Source organism: Salvia splendens, chromosome 20, assembly GCF_004379255.2.
Source record: "Salvia splendens isolate huo1 chromosome 20, SspV2, whole genome shotgun sequence".
Lineage (NCBI taxonomy): Eukaryota > Viridiplantae > Streptophyta > Magnoliopsida > Lamiales > Lamiaceae > Salvia > Salvia splendens.
Genome location: NC_056051.1, coordinates 17,609,706 through 17,633,692, shown reverse-complemented (window position 1 = coordinate 17,633,692; position 23,987 = coordinate 17,609,706). Strand labels below are relative to the sequence as shown.

At 37.9% G+C, this 23,987-nt stretch overlaps 1 protein-coding gene and 1 pseudogene across 1 annotated transcript; both read right to left on the bottom strand.

Moving 5' to 3' along the window:
* Positions 1–3,190: 3,190 nt before the first annotated feature.
* LOC121781578 (secreted RxLR effector protein 161-like) lies at positions 3,191–3,874 on the bottom strand. The gene has a single exon (XM_042179301.1). The coding sequence runs from the start codon at positions 3,872–3,874 to the stop codon at positions 3,191–3,193; it is 684 nt and encodes a 227-aa protein (XP_042035235.1).
* Positions 3,875–15,510: 11,636 nt separating this feature from the next.
* On the bottom strand, positions 15,511–17,152 carry LOC121780719 (annotated as a pseudogene).
* Between the last annotated feature and the right edge of the window lie 6,835 nt (positions 17,153–23,987).

Here is a 23,987-nt window from a genome sequence, read left to right as displayed (position 1 = left end):
TTTCCCAGAAAAAGGCAAGAAAGTGGCTGTTTTCTTGAACAACCACTCTTTTGATACCACATTTTGGCTATCTTTATGGCCTGCTATGGATCAATATCCCTACGTTATGTTATAAATTAATACTCCCTCCGTCCACGAAAAATATGATACATTGTGAATGACACGAGTTTTAATATAGAATTGGTAAAGTAAGAGAGAAGGGAAAAAAAATAAGAGAAAAGTTGTTGAAAACTTTCCTTTTTTTAAATATACTCTATTTTTTGTCGACAACTAAAAAGGACAAATATGCTCTATTTTTCGGGGACGTAAGGAGTATTTAAAAGTAGGAGAAACATTTCATTACATTTTAAAAGTTTGTACTGAGTAAAAGTGATATTTAATTGTGAATGCAAGAAAGATTAAAATATGTTTCGTCCACTACTACCCAGAATATTAGTGAATGGAAGGAAAATGTAATAAGGATTAGGAAATTAAATTTTGTAAATAATGCTAGTATTTTACATTTAATACATCCCCTAATAATATAGTAACACATTTGATTCGCATAGAATTTAAGAAAACGGTTCACTATGTTGAAAAAATTTTATTATTTGGGTAAATAAGAGGTGTATACAATATTGCAATATAAATAGATTGTGAAGTAATGTTCTAAAATGAAAACTGATAATATTGGGGGATTTCAGATATAGTTGTATACTTGTATATTACTCCCTCTGTCCACTTCGATTGTCCATGATTTATAAAAGCATTTATTTAATTCTATTTTTAATATATAGACCTCATATTCCACCAACTTTTTACACTCATGAGTCGCAATCCAATACTACATTCATTTAAAAAAATAGACTAATTTTACTATTTTAGAATGCACACCAAAATTGGATCAATTTTAAATATGGAAAGTTTAAACAAATACTACCCAACCATCATTCTAAATATGGACCCCGCAATCTACTAATATTATTTTCACCACCTTTTTCCATCTCTCTTACTTTAATAATTACGTATTAAACTCGTGTCATTTACAATTTTGTCTATTTTTTGTTGATGGAGATAGTACAAAACTAATACTTTAACTTCCACTCACTTACCCTCTTTATTTTTCTTCACAATGTCAAATACTTTCTTAAAACACATGCCGAGTCAAAGGACTATTTAAATGGTGGACGGAAGGAGTATTATGGAATCGTATGAAGCAGTAGGTAGAAGTTATTCGTGTAGAAATTTATTAATCGTTGTGATTTTCTTTATTCTTTCTACTTATTTTTGTAAATTTTCACAAAAAAGTATTCTATAAGTTCCATTTTCAGAGGAAAATATAGCGATAGGTAGGGGCCGATATAATCCCTATATTATAGAATAGTGTTAGTTTGAGTGGGATGAAAGGAAATGATTAATAATAAGCATATTAGTTAAATTCAATGCATTGATATTAAATTCAAATTTGGCGTGCTCTGCATCTATCATGAGTTCATGACTATCTGCTGTTAGTAAGAGATTTCAGCTTAATTTTTATTAAATCATCGACAAACAGTAAAACAGCAGTATGATGGTGGTGAAAACTATATAGTATATTATCTCTACCTATAAATCTAGTGATCTTTATCGTATAATTGTTTTGAAAATGTGTTTGTAAATTACACCTTGGATCTTGTACTTATATAATCTTAGCTAGGGCTGGCAAATCGTGCGGATTGGGTCGTTATCGGGTCAACCTGATAATGACCCAACCCAATAAGGCCTAACCTGAACTCGACCTGTTAAGGAAACTGTAAATCCGAACACGAACCCGACCTGCTACCTTCAAATCCGAACACGACCCGCACCCGACACGAATCCGTTATCGACACGATATAATTTGGGTTGACACGACACGATAACAACCCGAACCTGATATTACACGATTAAAACCTAATATTATACGATTAAACCTTAATTTTTAACCTAATTTACACAATTAAAATTCGTTTTATACCATTTAAACCTAATTTATAAGAAATTAAAACATTAAAATAATATATATTTTTTTAAATAATAATAAAAATAATAATATTATTTCTTAATGGGTTACCCGCATCCGACCCGCATCTGACCCGAACCCAACCCGAAATTATCGGGTTCTTAATGGGTCAACCCGATAAGGACACGGATCCAATAAGACTTGACCCCAACCCAATAATTTCGTGCGGATTCGTGTCGGATTATCGTGTCGTGTCGAAAATTGCCAGCCCTTATCTTAGCCTATATGATTTAGTGAGTAAACTATAATATACTCCCTCTATTTTAGGAGTTCCGTTTTTTCATTTTAGGCGGTCCGTGAATAGGAGTCTTGGTTCACTCTTCGCATAAATACTAATAGGGTCTCACATTCCACAAACTCATTCTACTCACATTTCATTTTAAAATAATATATATTATATACAAGTGGGACTTATATTCCACTAACTATTTTCCATTAACTTTTTTTAATATTTCTCAAAACTCATGTCGTGAAGAAATGTGACTCTTAATAGCGAATTGAGAAAGTATGATGTAATTAAAAACATTTTTTACAATTATAATTTATAAACGTAAAGACAGTGTACTTCATCGAAGTACGTAAATTGCATGGGAGTTGAAGAAATAAAGTAAAATAATGATGTCTAAAATTAAAAGAGCGCAAATGTAGTGTGATCTCGGTAGATCAACAAGTATTGAAGAGCTACGAACAAGCGATAAACAGAAATGAGAATACACCGGAGTTTACGTGGTTCGGCCGTAAAATACCTACATCCACGGAGGAGACGATCTAATATATTCACTTGACAGCAAGAACAGAAATACAAAGAATTACAATCAACGATCACACTCAAATCACTCCACTCTGATTGAGAAACCTCTAACTCTCGGAACTCTCTAATGTGGAAAATGATCTCACAAAAATAGTGTGTTGTTGTAACTTCTTAACTAACTATGCTATGCTAGGATCTTGTATATATATATATATATACTCCCAGCTTCGCGGTAGATGGCTCGGCTCACACATAAGCCTCACTTCTCATCCCAACCGTTTTAACTAACTTCACATAGTTATTTGCATGCAGGTCCCTGAGCTTTCATACCTTGTTCAATCAGCTCACACCATGCACTAACAAATCTCCACCTTGTGACTAGTGAACAAGTTCTGGTTGCCTCCTCTCTCCCCTTTCTTCTAGTTCTGCTCCAATCCGATCAGCTCCAGGCAATATCTCAACTTGGTGCCGGGGATTACCTTCGTTAGCATATCTGAAGCATTATCATCTGTTGACACCTTTGCTACCCTCACTGCTCCCTTATTCACCTCATCTCGTATGAAATGAAGCCTCACATCCACATGTTTGCTTCTTTGATGAAAAGTCTGGTGCTTAGTCAAGCAGATTGCACTTGCAGAGTCACACTTTATCTCGACAGAATCTTGCTTAACCCCAAAATCTCCAAGGATCCCCTTCAGCCAAAATGACTCCTTCACTGCCTCAGCAAGAGCTATATACTCCGCTTCTGTAGCAGAGAGAGCTACAACTAATTGGAGACAAGATTTCCAACTCACAGCAGCACCATTCAGAGTTAACACATAGCCAGATTGTAACTTTCGAGTGTCATAACTCACTGCATAATCTGAGTCTAAGAAACCAATTAACTGATCTCCACCTTGACTCTTGTTTCTCCTGAACACTATAGCATAATCAGTTGTTCCTTTTAGGTACCTCATCAACCATTTAAGGGCATGCCAGTGCTCTATCCCTGGATCAGCCATGAATCTACTTACCACACTCTTGGCATGGGCAAGATCGGGTCTGGTACAAACCATGGTGTACATTATACTTCCAATAATGCTAGCATAAGGGATCCTGTCCATTTCCTTTCTCTGTGCTTCAGTAGTTGGACATTGTTCCTTGCTGAGTTTGAACTACTGTGCCATAGGGAGTGTGACTGGTTTTGAGTCCTGCATTTGAAACCTCTTGAGCACCTTATCCAGGTAGTCTTTCTGTGTTAGCCTCAGCTCACCTTTGCTTCTGTCTCTAACTATATCCATGCCCAGGATCTTCTTGGCATTACCAAGATCCTTCATATCGAATTCCTCTTGCAGCTGGCCTTTAACCCTCTTTATCTCAACTAAATTGGGAGCTGCTACTAACATGTCATCAACGTAGAGTAGCAGATAAGCTGAGACCTCTCCATCAACCTTTCTGATATAAACACAATAATCATACCTGGACTTCTCAAAACCAATTCTCAGCATATACTCATTGAACTTCAGATACCACTGTTTGGAACTTTGCTTGAGACCATACAGACTTTTTCTGAGCAAGCACACTTTTCCTTCATTTCCCTTCTTGACAAACCCCTCGGGCTGCTCCATGTATATAGTTTCCTTCAAGTCACCATGTAAGAATGCCGTTTTGACATCCAACTGGTGTAATTCCCAATCCCTCTGCACAATAACAGCCAATAGAATTCGTATGGAGCTATGCTTGACCACGGGAGAGAATACCTCATTGTAGTCAATTCCCTCCTTTTGTGTATATCCTTTTGCAACCAAACGTGCTTTATATCTCACATTGTCATTCTGAAATGCTTCTATCTTCTTCTTGAAGACCCACTTTGAACCCACTAGCCTCTGATTCTTTGGCCTGAGAACCAACACCCAGGTCTTGTTCTTGTACAGATAGTCAATCTCCTCTTGCATCGCTCTGAGCCATTTATCCTTTTCTGGAGTTCTTACTGCCTCCTTGTAAGTAGATGGCTCACGATAATCAATACTCTCTGCTACAGTCAGTGCATAATACACCATATCATAGTCTGCAAATCTTACAGGAAGCTTGTGTTGCCTCCTTGGCCTATCAGGCTTTGGTGTTGGGATCATGTCTTGTTTCTCATGAGCCTCTTCAGTCCCTTGTTGTGAATTGCTCTCATCATCTGATTTTTCATCAGCAACTCCATCTGTACCAGGTGGCTCTACCTCAAACCGAGTACTCTCTGGCTTCTTGCATAAGAATGGCATTTCATCTTCCTTAAAAATAACATCTCTGCTGATTACAACCTTGTTTCTTCCCGGCTCAGTGTACCATAACCTGTAGCCTTTTACTCCCTTTTGATATCCAAGCATGACACATTTAATGGCTCAGGGCTCCAATTTTCCTCGTCTCAAATGTGCATAAGCTCTTGATCCAAACACTCTCAACTTGCTGTAATCACCAGATGAGCCATACCACCTAGTATCTGGTGTGTTGAAACCTATGGCTCATGAAGAACACTTATTAATGAGGATAGCAGCAGTAGCAATAGCCTCTCCCCAGAAATTCTTGGGCATTCCTGAACCAAGAATCATGCACCTTATCCTCTCAAGCAAGGTTCTATTTACTCTTTCGGCCACACCATTTTGTTGTGGGTTATTTGGAACTGTTCGGTGCCTCTTGATCCCCTTTGATTTACAAAACTCATCAAACTGAGCTGAGAGAAACTCCAACCCATTATCAGTTCTGAGACATTTAAGTGACCTTCCCTTCTCAGTCTCAACTTCCTGACACCATTCCTTGAACTTCACAAAAGCATCAGATTTCTCTTTCATAACATAGAGCCATACCTTCCTTGAGAAGTCATCTATAATAGTCAAGAAATATCTGCCCCCTCCTATGCTATCACTATATGCATACTCTAGGGGGGATTCTGATGTGTGCTTCCCTTTCTGATAGTTGAGCTTCTTGCTTTTCCCTAATATGCATTGCTCACATTTAGAGATCTGCTCCTCATCCAGCTCTGGCCCTGTCAGTATAACCCCAGACTTCCCCAATTCTTTGAGCCCATATACACCAACATGGCCCAGTCTTCTGTGCCATATAGAAAAATCTTACTTCTCTGTGAGATTAACCTCACTGCACACTGCCTTGGCCTGGAGATAGTAGAGATTATTATACCTCTGAGCCTTCATCATAATCTGCCCTTCCCTTCTGACCTCCATTATGCCATCCTTGGAACCAAAATCAAAACCCTTTTGCTCCAATAATCCCAGAGAGATCAAATTTCTTTTGATCTCTGGAATGTACCTTACATCAGTGAGAATCTTGAAGGATCCATCTTCCATCAGGAACTTTACATTTCCCTTTCCTCTGACTTCGCATACATGATCATTTCCAAGATGTACTAACCCCTTAGACTTCTCAATCTCCATGATCCAATCCTTATGCGAAGTCATATGAAAACTGCAGCCTGAATCCATTACCCAAGAATTGGAGATCTGTCTATCAGTGATATTCATCACTTGAGCAACCTCAACCTGCTCTGCAACATCAGCTGTATCCTGAACTCTCTGTTCTTCAGCCAACTTTCTCTTCAGAGCGTAGCAATCCTTCTTGATATGTCCTGGCTTCTTGCAGTGATAACATGATCTAGTTTCCTTCCCCTCACCTGACTTATCCGTCCAAGATTTTTGCTGCCCTTTCTTCTTTGAAAATTTCTTGCCATCTGCCTTGATGTGTAGGGATTTAGCTGCTGCATCAATAGACTTTGAGTTAGATTTCTGCACCTCTTTCAACTTCAAGGCAGAATACACTTCCTCATATGTTATCTTCGAATCTCTACCCAAGAGTATGGTATCTTTGAATTGCTCATAACAGCTTAGCAGAGAATTCAACAACATCAGAGCCTTATCCTCATCTTTGATCTTTTCATCGATCATTTCCAGATCATCTACACACTTCCCAAACTCCTCCAATTGCTCAAGAACGCCCTTACTCTCAGAGATCTTGAAAGTAAACAGTTTCTGCTTCAAGTGGAGGTGATTGGCCAAAGACTTGGTCATGTAAAGTGACTCAAGCTTGGCCCATACATCCGCAGCTGTCTCCTCTTTGGAGACCTCACGCAGCACCCTATCACCGAGGCTTAGGATCAGAGTGCTGTAGGCCTTATCTTGGAGATCTTGACTGTGCGCGGCTGCCTTCTCATCTGCACCATCATGCGTGGCTGCCTTTTCATCCGCACCACTTTTGGTGCCCTTCAAGATCTCCCATGGCCCCTGCTGCATCATCACGGCTCTCATCTTGAGTTTCCAGAGACCGAAATCATTCTTTCCGGTGAATTTTTCCAAATCAAACTTTGCAGTCGCCATCGCAATCGCCTTCCCACAGACGGCGCCAATTGTGATCTCGGTAGATCGACAAGTATTGAAGAGCTACGAACAAGCGATAAACAGAATTGAGAATACACCAGAGTTTACGTGGTTCGGCCGTAAAATGACCTACATCCACGGAGGAGACGATCTAATATATTCACTTGACAGCAAGAACAGAAATACAAAGAATTACAATCAACGATCACACTCAAATCACTCCACTCTGATTGAGAAACCTCTAACTCTCGGAACTCTCTAATGTGGAAAATGATCTCACAAAAATAGTGTGTTGTTGTAACTTCTTAACTAACTATGCTATGCTAGGATCTTGTATATATATATATATACTCCCAGCTTCGCGGTAGATGGCTCGGCTCACACATAAGCCTCACTTCTCATCCCAACCGTTTTAACTAACTTCACATAGTTATTTGCATGCAGGTCCCTGAGCTTTCATACCTTGTTCAATCAGCTCACACCATGCACTAACATGTAGGAAGAAGGCGTGAAATATAATCGCGGATTTCAAATCATGAATAAAGCTTGTATAAGTTGATGTTAACCACACCATGCATATTGTGTCCATCGGAATTAAAATTCAATGCACTTGAGTGACTGGGAATTTTTTTATTTTTTATCCACTAATTTTTTTATTTATTACAATATCATTTTAATTTGGATAAAGGGTGAGTTTTGTTTCATTGAGACGTATACTTCAAAATATGTCATCGTTTAGGTAATTATCATATTTAACACTTATCTGGCAAATAGAATATCAATGTGTAATTTAGATTGTTGCATTGGATGATACTCCCTCCTCCGTCTCCTAAAGATAGTAACATTTGAAACGACACAGTTTTAATGCAAAATGGATATAGAAAGAAAAGTGCGTTAGTGGAAAATGAGTCACGTTTCATTAGAGAGAGAGAAATTTTCTAAAAAGGAAAGTTTCTATTTTATAGGGGTCGAAGGGAATACTTATTTTGTTATAAATAATGAAACAATATGTTTAAATGGTAATTAATTATCTAAATTGTGGACATTTTCTAGTAAATAATACAAATGATGACACATAATCAACTATTTACCACAAATTTATATATAAGTTGGTGCAACATTTTTTAGTAAATGATATCATGACACAAAATCAACCATTTACCGCAAATTTATATATAAGTTGGTGCAATTACGTCATTATATATATATATATATATATATATATATATATATATATATATAGAGGGATGTATTCATTTCTTTTTTATATCTTTTGTTCTATTGTTCTTTTTAATCTCAGCCCCACGATTTTGTCATCCGACGGTTAGATTGATGCCACGTGTCATTTAATAATGCAGATTTTTAGTTGAATAATGCACACCGACTAATAATGCACCATTATAGTATAATAATGCAGATTTTCAGTTGAATAATGCACACCGACTAATAATGCACCATTATAGTGTAATAATGCAGATCATCACAACCATCCAATTCAAGGATCCAAGGGTTGTGATTAAAAAAAGCTTGGACTGAAAAGCTGCGAAGGACCTTAACACACCCCTATATATATATAATTACCTATATATATATATATATATATATATATAGAGAGAGAGAGAGAGAGTTGTGATCAATGTCGAACCAATTTTAAAGACCGAACTAGAGACCAAATCTGGGCCATTAGATCTAGTTTTTTTGATGAGATGTGCTGCTGTGTAAATTTTTCGGTCTTCATTAGCAGCCCATTTTACTTCATTGTATAGGTTTATTACTTCATTCCGTACGTAATACCTTGAAACTACAACATGTTTTTATTTTCTTCCAGTAGGTTTTGAAATGATTCAACATATGTTTCATTTGAATTCATTGACCTGAGTTTTTACTTTATTTACATTAAAAAATGCAACTTATTCAAGTGCATTTATTACTTCATTCAGAAACGTTATTACTTCATTGGATAAGGTTTTTACTTCATTCCAGTAGGACTTCAAATGCTTCTACACATACTTCATTCCAATAATTTATTACATCATTCCATGTGTTTATTACACCATATTAGCGTTGTGGAGGTGGTGATAGATATTGTAGAGAGAAAGAACGGCACGCGACGGCGAAACCGTATTTACGTACAGGAATGAAGTAATAATCCTACTGGAATGAAGTAAAAACCTACTGGAATGAAGTAAAAACCTACTGGAATGAAGTTAAATCTTCGTAACATGTTAGTATGACTTATTTACCTTCGGATGAATTAAAATAGGCTCGTGATGAAGGCGGAAATAATTGATAAATTTGTGCCTCGCATCCATAAAAAACTAGATCTAAAAACCCTAATTTGGTATGGTTCGGTGGTTCGGTCTTTAAGAGTGAATTTGTGAATAATGAGACTCTATATATATATATATATATATATATATATAGAGTTGTGATCAATGTCGAACCAATTTTAAAGACCGAACTAGAGACCAAATCTGGGCCATTAGATCTAGTTTTTTTGATGAGATGTGCTGCTGTGTAAATTTTTCGGTCTTCATTACAAGCCCATTTTACTTCATTGTATAGGTTTATTACTTCATTTCGTACGTAATACCTTGAAACTACAACATGTTTTTACTTTCTTCCAGTAAGTTTTGAAATGATTCAACATATGTTTCATTTGAATTCATTGACCTGAGTTTTTACTTTATTTACATTAAAAAATGCAATTTATTCAAGTGCGTTTATTACTTCATTCAGAAACGTTATTACTTCATTGAATAAGGTTTTTACTTCATTCCACTATGACTTCAAATGCTTCTACACATACATCATTCCAATAATTTATTACATCATTCCATGTGTTTATTACACCATATCAGGGTTGTGACGGTGGTGATAGATATTGTAGAGAGAAAGAACGGCACGCGACGGCGAAACCGCATTTACGTACTGGAATGAAGTAATAATCCTACTGGAATGAAGTAAAAACCTACTGGAACGAAGTTAAATCTTCGTAACATGTTAGTATGACTTATTTACCTTCGGATGAATTAAAATAGGCTCGTGATGAAGGCGAAAATAATTGATACATTTGTGTCTCTCATCCATAAAAAACTAGATCTAAAAATCCTAATTTGGTATGGTTCGGTGGTTCAGTCTTTAAGAGTGGATTTGTGAATAATGGGACTATATATATATATATATATATATATATATATATATAGGGTTGCGTTAAAGATAGAACCATTCTTAAGTGTAGAACCTAGAACTCTACATATTTTATTCATAGAAAGAGGAAAACATGACGGTCAAGATTAAAAATCATACATATTAGACTATGTTTTCACGACATTCCGGACTCAACATGTGAAAAAACTCACATGTTGATGGAAGAATGAATGAAACGAAGAAGAGTCCATGCATGATTTATTTTTTCACTTATCTGCATTCACCCATTAATAATAGTTTTGGTTGTAATGGGAAGTTGTTGTGCAAATCAACACGATTGGATTAAAAGATCTAACGACCTCCGTTTGGCATTTGTTCTACGTTTAAGAATGGTTCTACGTTTAAGAATGGTTCTATCTTGATCACAATCCTATATATATATATATATATATATATATATATATATATATATATATATATATATATATATATATATATATAGTCGTGATCATATGATAACCCCTAAATATCGTAATAACCCTATAACCAAATCTGGACCACACATATTTCTAATCATGCGGTTGAGATTCAAATTTAGATTTACTTCATAAAAAAAAGCGCGGGGTAAAACTGTTATTTCTCTCATTTAATTTCTGAATTTTTCCAAATATCACGTAAAATGATAAAATGATAAAATGACAGATTTATTGCATAGTATGATAGTTTTGAGATTCTAACTTAGATTTACTTCATAAAAAAAGCGCGGGAGTAAAACTGTCATTTCCCTCATTTAATTTCTGAATTTCGCCAAATATCACGTAAAATGATAAAATGATAAGTTTATTGCATAGAATGATAGTTTTGCCGGATAGAATGATACTCTGAGTTGATAAAATGATACTTTTGACTGACTGATAAAATGATAAAATGATAGGTTTATTGCATAGAATGATAGTTTTGCCGGATAGAATGATACCCTGAGTTGATAAAATGATACTTTTAACTGACTGATAAAATGATAAAATAATAGGTTTATTGCATAGAATGATAGTTTTGCCGGATAGAATGATACTCTGAGTTGATAAAATGATACTTTTGACTGACTGATAAAATGATAGGTTTATTGCATAGAATGATAGTTTTGCCGGATAGAATAATACTCTGAGTTGATAAAATGATACTTTAACGTGACAAAATGACATAAAATTGATAAAATGATAGTTTTGCCGGATAGAATGATACTTTCAGCTGATAGAATGATAGTTTTGCCGGGTAGATTGATACTTTCAGCCGATAGAATGATAGGTATTTTTGGTGTATAAAATGACATTTTTGTTTAATAAAATGATACTTTTACCTGATAAAATGATAATCTAAGCGGATAAAATGACAGTTAGCTTATAAAAATGATAGTTTAGCTGAAGAAATTGCATATAAGCTGATAAAATGATACTTTAACGTGACAAAATGACATAAAACTGATAAAATGATAGTTTTGCCGGATAGAATGATACTTTCAGCCGATAGAATGATAGTTTTGCCGGGTAGAATGATACTTTCAGCCGATAGAATGATATGCATTTTTGGTGTATAAAATGACATTTTTGTTTAATAAAATGATACTTTTACCTGATAAAATGATAATCTAAGCGGATAAAATGACAGTTAGCTTATAAAAATGATAGTTTAGCTGAAGAAATTGCATATAAGCTGATAAAATGATACTTTAACGTGACAAAATGACATAAACCTGATAAAATGATAGTTTTGCCGGATAGAATGATAGTTTTGGCGGGTAGAATGATAGTTTTGGCGGGTAGAATGATACTTTTAGCCGATAGAATGATAGGTATTTTTGGTGTATAAAATGATATTTTTGTTTAATAAAATGATACTTTTACCTGATAAAATGATAATCTAAGCGGATAAAATGACAGTAACCTTATAAAAATGATACTCTGAGTTGATAAAATGATACCTTTAATGCTTTGTGATAAAATGATAGGTTTATTTCATAGAATGATAGTTTTGCCGGATAGAATGATACTCTGAGTTGATAAAATGATACTTTTGACTGACTGATAAAATGATAAAATGATATATGTTAGGTTTATTGCATAGAATGATAGTTTTGCCGGATAGAATGATACTCTGAGTTGATAAAATGATACTTTTGACTGACTGATAAAATGATAAAATGAGCGAAATTCAGAAATTAAATGAGCGAAATTTGGATACGTAAATTTTATCATGAGCGAAGTGACATATTTACCCCCGCGCTTTTTTTTATGAAGTAAATCTAAGTTTGAATCTAGACCACGTGATTTTAAAAATGTGTGGTCCAGATTTAGTTATAGGGTTATTACGGAAATTGGGGTTATCATTATAATGCACCCCTATATATATATATATATATATATATATATATATATATATATATATATGTGATAGTGATCAAGATATAACTAATCTTAAGTGTATAACTAGAGAACAAATCTCAGCCACACATCTTAATGGAACAAATATTATTTATTTTAATAATACAAAATAGGCCAAGGGTATTTTTGGAAGGTACATTATCAAATTTAAATCAACGATCAAATTACGTGATTTGATCCCAACGGAGAGGAGTGGGGATTCCGGCGGTCAGCTCTGCCCCAGCGGTCGCAGATTAGAGAGCGGAGGTGGTGGAGTGAGACGGCGTTGGCGGAGTGGACGTAGCTGTCGCAATTGAGGCACAGGGCGGCGCCGTCGGACTTGCAGTAAACCATGGCCATGAGTCGTGGTTGAAGGAGAGTATTTCGAATCTGGAGAAGGCGTTGGCTGAGGAGAGGGCTGCTAGCATGGAGGCACAACTGAAGTCGCTGGAAGATATGGCAAAGGCTGAGCATGAGTTGAACGAATTGAGGGAGCGACTGAGCCAAGCTTCTCATCGCAGCTGGGAGCTTCAAGAACAGATCAATCGCAAGCCTAATTGTGTTATATTGTAATGTGATCTTCGTTCAATCAACACTGGAGGATGGACCTTAAATGAATTGAATTATTGCTGTTCAATTCAATGTAACATGTAAAATCGAGAAACATTGAAAGATTGGTTGTTGAGAATATATCAGTAGTTGGGTACTTGGGTTTATTGACATATTAGGTTAAACACAACATTTTGATGATAGTGATTGATAAGTATAAACCTTTCCAATGTGTTTTTGGATTATTTTGTTTTCTAGGATCAGAAATATAAATCCAATTATGGATTTTTGCTCTGCCACATGAATGAGTATAAAAATTTTTACTTCACTCTTGTTTACAAAACACATCACTCTTATTATGATTTTACTTCACTCTTGTTTACAAAACACATCACTCTTATTGTGATTTTACTTCACTCTTGTTAACAAAACACATCACTCTTATTCTGATTTTACTTCACTCTTGTTAACAAAGCACATCACTCTTATTCTGATTTTACTTCACTCTTGTTTACAAAACACATCACTCTTATTCTGATTTTACTTCACTCTTGTTTACAAAACACATCACTCTTATTCTGATTTTACTTCACTCTTGTTAACAAAACACATCACTCTTATTCTGATTTTACTTCACTCTTGTTAACAAAACACATCACTCTTATTCTGATTTTACTTCACTCTTGTTTACAAAACACATCACTCTTAGCATGATTTTACTTCACTTTTGTTTACAAAACACATCACTATTCGAATGATTTTACTTCACTCTTGTTTACAAAACACATCACTCTTAGCATGATTTTACTTCACTCTTGTTTACAAAACACATCACTCTTAGAATGATTTTAGAATGATTTTACTTCATTCTTGTTTACAAAACACATCACTCTTAGCATGATTTTACTTCACTCTTGTTTACAAAACACATCACTCTTAGCATGATTTTACTTCACTCTTGTTTACAAAACACATCACTCTTATTCTGATTTTACTTCACTCTTGTTAACAAAACACATCACTCTTATTCTGATTTTACTTCACTTTTGTTTACAAAACACATCACTATTCGAATGATTTTACTTCACTCTTGTTTACAAAACACATCACTCTTAGCATGATTTTACTTCACTCTTGTTTACAAAACACATCACTCTTAGAATGATTTTAGAATGATTTTACTTCACTCTTGTTTACAAAACACATCACTCTTAGCATGATTTTACTTCACTATTGTTTACAAAACACATCACTCTTAGCATGATTTTACTTCACTCTTATTTACAAAAGTGATTGTTGGAATGAATTTGATATTCCTTCTTCTTCTTGGCAGATTTTCGCTTCTTCGCACCTGGTGGCATGATGACCGGATTAGTTGAAATCTACCAGCCGAATATCTTTGTCTCTCTCTCTAAACTGAAACTATAATTTCCAAGTACAGCTTTGCTGGCGCTGTGTGTTGCTATGGTTTTGATTTGTGAAGGTTGAATAATGATGACAGTAGATAAAAGAAGGTTGGGAGACTGGTGACAATCCAGCAGAGGCTATGAAATTGGGCTGCTGTCCATTTAATTAAAATAAATAATTATAGGAATTACACATGTCATAAATTAAAAGGTTCAGGGATCTGGTGAATAAGATTGGTGTTGGATCTTGATTGTAAAAGACATATGATGAATTAAAATCAAAAGACAGAGAGAATCGCTGTGATTGGAGAGAAATCCTTCATATCCTCCAGTTCCGTTGATTTCACCCCACGCGGAGATGAATTTAACGATAGATCTGGCGTCGCCGAGGGAGTGGTGATTGGAGACACCGATGCAGATTCCTTCGTCGGGGAAGAGAGTCACTTGAATCGCAAAAATATTGATAATTTCCAATCGAATTCCTCTTCAATCGGACGAATCGGCGGTAGGAGAGCTGAGAACTATTTTGCAGAAGAAGGAAGAGGAGGAGAAGAGAAGAAAGCGGTTTCTTTTTCAAATGCCAATGATGTAACCTAATTTTGGATGTGCAATGACCATTATACCCCGCCTTATTATTGTGGAGTAAATTTGTGATTGAGGGAACTAATATCTCATTAAATTCGAAAATTAATACTAGCCCTTGATTATTTTGATCTTGTGGCTATTATTTGTTCTCTAGTTATATGGTTAAGAGGTGTTAGCCATAGATCATGACCCTATATATATATATATATATTTTATATATATATTTCGAAGTTAAACGAACATAACATCAGGGATATAAATTCACATGCAAACGATAAAATATTTTTCTTGTTCCAATTCCTGCCCGATAAAATAAAAAAGATTATCACTTGTTTTGGTGAGAAATTCATCATAGAAAATCAAACATGGTGCGAAGCATTGCTCCTGAATGAGACAAGGGCCTTAGCTGCTCCTGCCCTCAATATGAACTGATGGTAGAATGCTGCAATGGCCGCACCAATAAAGGGTCCCACCCAGAATATCCACTGCAAAATACAATAGTAGTAACAAAAATCAATACAAAAAAATATTCAAGAAGTAGGTTCATTTGGAATAGAGTTAGTACTTGATCATCCCAAGCCTTGTCCTGATTGTAAATCACTGCAGCTCCTAGACTCCTAGCCGGGTTGATGCCAGTGCCGGTGATCGGGATCGTGGCGAGATGCACCATGAACACTGCAAATCCGATCGGAAGAGGTGCCAACACCTAATTTTCAATAGATTTAGAACTATTTTTCGTGGATAGAGATAGTTCGCAATAGATAGAACTAATTTTCAATAGATTTTCAATACTGCAGTAACATTTCCACTGCCTTATTGGTATAATAAATAAATTCCAAATCCTATTTATAGACATAGATTTCTTAAAATTGAGACCACCACATGACTTTGTAACTGCTCAACATTTGCTGACTCGGATACACATTAGAAAAGGTTGGATTTAGCTACCAAAAAGGTTGGCACGCATTCAATAAAGTATAAATTTAAGTACACATAACAAACAAGTCATTTAAACTACACCAAATTCCAAAATTATTAGTATCATACATTTATATCTAACTATAGTCTTTTAAGTGAGGAATTAAATTGAGACTAACCGGAACATGGGAGTCTCTAGCGCTCCTCTTGGGATCGGTGGCGGAGAAGACGGTGTAGACGAGGACGAAGGTGCCGATGATCTCGGCTCCGAGCCCGACTCCGGTGGTGTATCCGAGGCTGAGTTCGTTGGCACCGCCGCCGTGCTTTTTGTAGTAGGAGCTTTGGAAGGCCTTCACCAGCCCCACTCCACAAATTGCACCCAAACATTGTGCCACCATGTACATCACGGCCCGAACCAACGACACTTTTCGGGCCAACAGAGCCCGAATGTCACTGCCGGGTTAATGTGACCCCCTGCAACAACACCACCAATATTGTTAACACTGTCAACTGCACATTAGTTTGATTCAAACACACCGCACATATTTGTTTTTTTATCGTCCTAAAAAGCCTCCAACTAATTGCAGTTGACGACACTTATCTGATATAGGATGAGTTTGTAACCCAACAAATACAACGTAAAACAACTACCTAAAACCTAAAAAAAACTAAAACAAAAACAAATGCTGACCGGAGATTCCGGCGGTGCAGCAGACGAGGATGAAAAGCATGCCGCCGAAGGCCCATGCGATGCCGAGAATGCCGACTCTGCCGCAATGGTCCGTGGCGGACTGGGTCTTGTAGCCGATGACTGTGAGCACAGTGATGTAGAGGAAGAGAAGAGTGGCGATGAACTCAGCGATTAGAGCTCTGTAGAAGGACCATTTCGTGAGCTCCTCGGCGTCGATCAGCGGCGCAGGGGGCGGATCGTGGTAGTCCTTGGCGCCGCCGTAGGAGCCGTGCTCCGCCACCTCCTTCGTCATTTGTGGAGAGTGAGAAATGTGTGTAGAGAGAGAGAGATAGTGTGTAGTGAGAGAGGGAGTGCAGTGGGTATTTATGGAAGAAATGAGGTTAGGAAATGATCAGTGGTGGTAATAAAAAGTGATTAATAGTATAATTATTCAATCCAATAAGGCCTAACCTGAACCCGACCTGTTAAGAAAACTGTAAATCCGAACATGAACCCGACCTGCTACCTTCAAATCCGAACACGACTCGCACCCGACACGAACCCGTTATCGACACGATATAATATGGGTTGACACGACACGATAACAACCCGAACCTGATATTACACGATTAAACCTTAATTTTTAACCTAATTTACACAATTAAAATTCGTTTTATACTATTTAAACCTAATTTATAAGAAATTAAAAAATTAAAGTAATATATATTTTTATAAATAATAATAAAAATAATAATATTATTTCTTAATGGGTTACCCGTATCCGACCCGAACCCAACCCGAAATTATCGAGTTCTTAATGGGTCAACCCGATAAGGACACGGATCCAATAAAACTTGACCCCAACCCAATAATTTCGTGCGGATTCGTGTCAGATTATCGTGTCGTGTCGAAAATTGCCAGCCCTAGTATAATACTCCATCCATCCAGTAATATTTAGTTCGTCAGCGAATATGAATCTCGATTCATTTTTACTATAAATCGTAATAGTATCTTACATTCCACTAATTCTTTTTACTCATATACTCCATCCGTCCCACAATAATTGTCACTCTTTTCCATTTCGGTCTGTCCCATAATAATTGTCACACTTCAATTTTTACTATAAATAGTAAATAAGTTTCACGTTCCACTAACTCACTTCACTCACATTTTATTATAAAATCAATATAAAAAAGTGGGTAACACACTCCACTAACTTTTCTAACCAACTTTTCTTTACATTTTTTAAAATTCATGCCCATAATAAGAGTGACAATTATTCTGGGATGAAGAGAGTATTGTTTAAAATTAATATGTACCAGTGGGATATATTTCATTAATTTTTTTATCCGCTTTTTGTAAAGTTTCTAAAATTCGATGCCGCCAAAGAGAATTCTGACGGCTAGAGGGAGTAATAATGGGTTAATTGAAATTGACTGAAGATTGGGCTTCAACAGACTGGGTTTTGATTTTCACCGACCCACGAGTCGGTGGCCCACCACCATTTTCAGTTTAACGGCTAACTATAGTGATATCATTTTCCCGGATTGTCCTTCTCTCGAGTTCTAAGAGCACCCGCAACGCATCTCGCGGGTGCCTCTTATCTCGTCCCTCTGAAACGAGACGGACACGGGACGCGTTGCAGCGTCCCATCTCGTCCCCATCCCGCCGAGACGCCCGTCCCACCGAGACGGATGGCTAGCCATCTCGCCACGCGCCCGCGCGACGTGGCGCGCGCTGGCGCCACGCGTGAAGCCCACTCGCCGGCCCGCGAGTGGGCTTCGTCATGCTGACGCAATAAATCATTTTTAAAAAAATTGAATTTAATAATAGAAAAAATTTAAAAAAGGTAATATTACCATTTTTAGACCGTTATTTATTCTTTATTATTTTTTTAGTTTATAAATACTCTTATTTCATCCTCATTACACACACAAACACACATCTAGAGATGCCCACCGGTTCCGAAACGGAACCGTGTCAATTTTTTCGAACCGAAACCGTCGCATTTGGAACCGCGGTCCGATTCCGGTTCAAGATTTTTCAAACCGGAACCGTCACCGAACCGCCGGTTAACCGGCGGTTTCACAGTTCCGGTGATAAAACCGAGGCGGCAGCGGGGGCAGCTTTTTCAGCCGATTTTGTTGGCCAAAACCGGCGGTTTTTGGACTGGAAACCGGCGGTTAACCGTGAAACCGGCGGTTTTCGGTTCCGGTGCGGAACACGAGGCAGACGGTTTGTTGACAGAATCGACGGTTTTAGCGGTGAAACCGGCGGTTCCGACGGTTTTCCGCCAAAACCGCCGGTTTTCCGCCAAAACCGCCGGTTTTCCGAAATTCAAATTTTTTTTAATTTTGATTTTGAATTCAAATTCATCTATTATCCCCCCATTTCATGTTTTTTTTATTTACGTTCCGACGACACTTGTAAATTATGTTATTGTCACGACCGCATTTTCTAAGGATAGAAAACACGGTTGATCGCGACTAGGGGCAGGGGTATAAGAAGCGGGAAAGAAATAAGGGAAAATAAAATCAAACATTGGTTGCGAGACATGGCTAATTAAGTGCTGATACATAAAAGAAAAGATACTCGATCATGAAATGTCGAGTAATTGTTTGTAAAAATGTCAAAATATCAGAGTTTTGAACAAAATAGACCTGAGCCTTTTAAGATGCACAACGGAAGCAAATGAACGCGGTTCCATGTATGAAGACATGAACCTCCGAGAGTCAAAATCTGACTGAATTAAATGCCTTGTCTCAATAGCACTTCCTCCACCACTTCGCTGCTCAACCTGCACATTTAGAAATATATGCAGGGCTGAGTACAAAAGTACTCAGTGAACACATTGCCGAAAAATACAAATATACATTTGAAAATATTGTCAAGCCATCATCACAGTAACACTCGGGGGTTTATTGAAAATGCCCGAGCTTGCTAAAAATATTCACATTGGACTGCAGTCCCTTTTTCTTGTACTTAGCCACATCTGATCACATTGTGCCGTCGAGATGGTGTTTTCGCACGGTCACCTTCTCTGCCCATCATGTCAGAGGTATCCTTGTGCCCGGAAGGTGGCCACCTTCCACGGTCACCTGCTCTGCCCAACATGTCAGAGGTAGCTTGTGTACACTAGTCCGAGCGGGGACACCACCCTCACTGGGACCCGAATTCGACTTATATCATCATTCATAATTCATTTGACCGTAGCCAACAGATAGGCATCATACACAAAACATTTATGGCAAGACAACATTCTTTAAAAATCACGAACATGTGTTCGTGTTTACATAAAATACGATTTGTATTTTTAGTATAAGAAAGCTCACCTTGATCGTTTAGTTCCCTTAACTTGAATCTTTCGTTCCGACTTTACTTGCGAACGTACCCTTTTGAAAATATCACAATAGGAAAAAAAAATACTAATTTTAGTTTCAAAACTAATCTAATAGAAAGAAAAATCTCAAGCTCAAACCCTATTATTATTATTATTCATTAAGAAATTTCTAAAACTCCCTTACTATTTAATGCTCAAACCCTATTATTATTATTTTTCATAGCCTAATTCAAATTATATTAATGGCCCAAAACCATTTAATTCATTAGCCCAAGAAGAACTAGCCCAACCCTTAGCCCAATTAAAGAAAACCTAAGTTAAAACCCAAGTCTTCTTCTTCCTCCCTCATTCGACAAAATGCACAGCCTCCCTCCCCTCTCTCTCGTCGCCGCCGATCCGCCACCCTGCCAGCGCCGCCGCTCCGGCGGCGTCCCTCTCCTCCCTCTCGTCTCTCTCCCTCTCCTCTCCCTCTCTCTCTCTCTCTTCTCTTCCCTCTTCACCGTCGCGCCGCCATCCCCCTCCATCTTTCTCCCGATCCGCCGCCGTCGCCGTGCATGCACATGCGGCGGCTTCGTCGCCCTCCTCCTGGAAGTCCGCCGTCTGCACGCTCCCCCTCTCTCTCTCCCGGTCGGTCTCTCTCTCCCTCTCCAGCCCCACGCCGCCGCCACCTCCGAGAGCTTCCCCAACCGCCGACGCCGATTCCCGTCACGTAGGGGTGGTCAGAATATTTGTTCATCTATTTCTTCTCTTTTCTTTTGTTTAATCCCCAAAGATTACTTTTTTAATCTAAACCTTGTTAGTTCAACCTTTTCAGATTTTAAAGGAATGGAAGCAGTGACGATTTTCGGAGCGTGGGCTGTCTATTGCCGGCGATGGAGTGCCGAGTTTGCTATCGGAAACCGGCAGATTCATCTTCTAAGGTAAGTTCCTATCATCTTTTGGATATTTGTTATTCTTATGCTGAGAGGCTATAGCAAACAATTATGTTCTTGATTAGCTAATTGTCTATGTGCAACATATTGGGTATTATGGTTTGGGCAGATGATATGTAATGTTTCAATATGTGGGAAAAGTGAGATGTGAGTACTCACCTTTGTGTGATTGTGATATGCAAAAGTCTCGATGGATTGCTTCCTTCCCCTGCTCCGATTTTGTTGTGAGATTGATGTGGGGTTTGTGAAGGGATTATGTGGGGTTTGTGAAGGGAAAATTAGGATATATGATGGTGATATTTTATGGTAAAAGAAAGTGAGTAAATGTACTAATTTATAAAAGATGGCAAACGTATCTTGCAATTATTCTTGGAGAGAATGTTCACCATATGTGTCAGAGGATGATGATTTTTTCCACACTTCATTAATTCCTTCATTAATGCAGCATTAATTGCTGCTGATGACACTTGATTCTCACGGATATGCCCTTTTTTCTTTTTTTTTAAAAAAAAAATTAATTATTTGAGGATTTGTTTACTTACTTTATTTAATTTGGTGTAGGTATAATCGGTTCAAGCTCGTGGTTGTCCACGTTGAAGTACCTGATTTTCTTAGAACGCATGATGTATAGATTAAATGTTGTTGGACTTTAAAATTTTGATTTTGGGATCTTATTTATTTATTTAAATTTATTATATTCATATAGGTGTAATATATTTACGTGTTCTATTCACTTGCCTAACGTCAAAACAAACAACAATGACAATCTATCGTAGCTCGGATTTAATCGCATAAAAGTTACTTATAGATAATCAAGCTAATAATATAGTTTATAATAATATCGGCTTAGCGGGTCGTTACAGTTATATTGTTGTATGTTGTATACTTGTATATGTATTGTAAATTGTAATGTATAGTTGTCCGTTACAACTCAAATTCAATAAAATTGATATCATTTTCACCTTATTCGTCTTATTTCAATTTAAATTATCTGTTGTCTTGTTCCAAATTTCAAATTACATAGAAAAAAAATTGAACCGTGAAACCGCCGGTTTTCGAACCCGAACCGTGTAAACCGTCCGAAAACCGGCGGTTCTGAACCAGAACCGTGAAATAGCCTCACGGTCCGGTCCCGGTTCTGAATTCCTATAAACCGGAACCGCCGGTTTTGGAACCGTGGGCAACACTACACACATATATTTTTCTCAAATCATCTCTATTTCCTCTCTAATTTTCATCTAACCTCTCCAATTTTCATCACAAAATGTCCGGCGACGGAAACTCAAGCAGTGGCGGCTCCGGCGGGTTGGACATCAACGCGTTTGGCGACTAGGGGGCATGTACAATGTATTGGGTGGTTCGGGTTCCGTGTCGTCGACGCCGGGCACCCAACGCTCGTCGACGTCGGTGGGGTACCAACCACCCCATTTTGATGTGGATGCATACGCTCGTCCCTCCGCCCTGAGGTATTCGCAGGGATTATCCCAAATTAGGGAGGATTATCCGGATGAACCCACTCCGGAAGGAGGACGAGGCGGTGGAAGTTCCAGGGCATTTGACGCCGTGGAGGAAGAGGCGGAGGCGGCCGAGGAGGAGGAGGAGGAGGATGTAGGCCGGCATCCGTACAGCCGCAAGGACACGATGGCTGTGTACAATGCCTGGATCAACGTCTCGTACGATCTCATCATCAGGAATCAACAAACCCGGAAGTGCTTCTGGGAAAAGGTCACCGAGGCCTACAACGAGATTAAGCCGAAGGGGTCCCGCCGCCACACATTGAAGATTCTCCGCGCTCACTTTGACTGAGTCGACAGAGAGGTCAAAAAATTCTGCGGCATTTATAAGACTGAAGCGGCTTATTACCAAAGAGGAGCCACGGGAGCCGACATTCTGAGATCGGCTTTCAATACTATTTTGACGACACCGGCAAAGAATTCAAACATGTCGATGTTTGGGAGGTCGTCAAAGACGAGGCAAGGTGGGCAGACGGTGTCCAGTACAGCACGGGCTCGACCTCGAAGCGCACGAAACACACAGCGAGTGGCCAATACTCGTCTAGTGGGGGCGGTTCAGGCAGCGCCGAATAAGAGGTTGTCTCGCAGGAGGTTGATGGCACGCGGACGATGCAGGGGGGGTCCTCCCGTGGGCGCCGTCGGCCCGCAAGGGACCAAGGCGTCGAAGGAGGCTAGAGGGAGGAGCGGCCGAGGCGAATCAAGCCAGGCGGGCTCCCAAGGGCCGCCCTCCTCCTTAATGTCCATGTACTTCACCGCCACGATGGCAGACACTTCCCGCATGACGCCTGCCCAATTTCAAGCCCATCATGCCGGCATTGTGTATCTGGCGGGACAACTTGGTATTCCGTCTTCACCGCTTTCGGGGGATGATTCGCCAGCGGAGTAGTTTTTATAACTTCTATAAATTATGTCTTTTTTTATTTATTTTGCCACGAATTTAATTATGTATTTTTTTAGGATTTTATGTTGTAATTTTTATTTTATTTAATGAAGTTTATTTTTATTAATTGAATTTGTTGGAAATAAAAATAAAAAAATGAAATTGAATGAATAGTTAAAGGATGAGATGGTTAAGAGACGGATAAGAGATGGAGGGTTGCAGGTTCTGTTTCTTAGTTAAGAGATGGAGTGAAAAGTATAGTGGGGCCCATGAATAGTAATAGATGAGACGGTTAAGAGGCGGATAAGAGACTACGTTGCGGATGGCCTAAGTATAAGATATACTATAATTTATTGATTTTTTATTTGTGAAATGGTTGATACAATAAATTTTTTTTTTTTTGAGATGAAACATTATAAAAAAGCTTATTTTTTAGAGACAAAAAATTGAGACACAATTACAAAATTTTTAAAAATAATCATAATGTAGGACGCAAAATAAAA

Excerpts from the sequence above, each read along its gene's own strand:
- LOC121781578 (XM_042179301.1), bottom strand. The coding sequence starts at position 3,874 with ATGGACAGGATCCCTTATGCTAGCATTATTGGAAGTATAATGTACACC.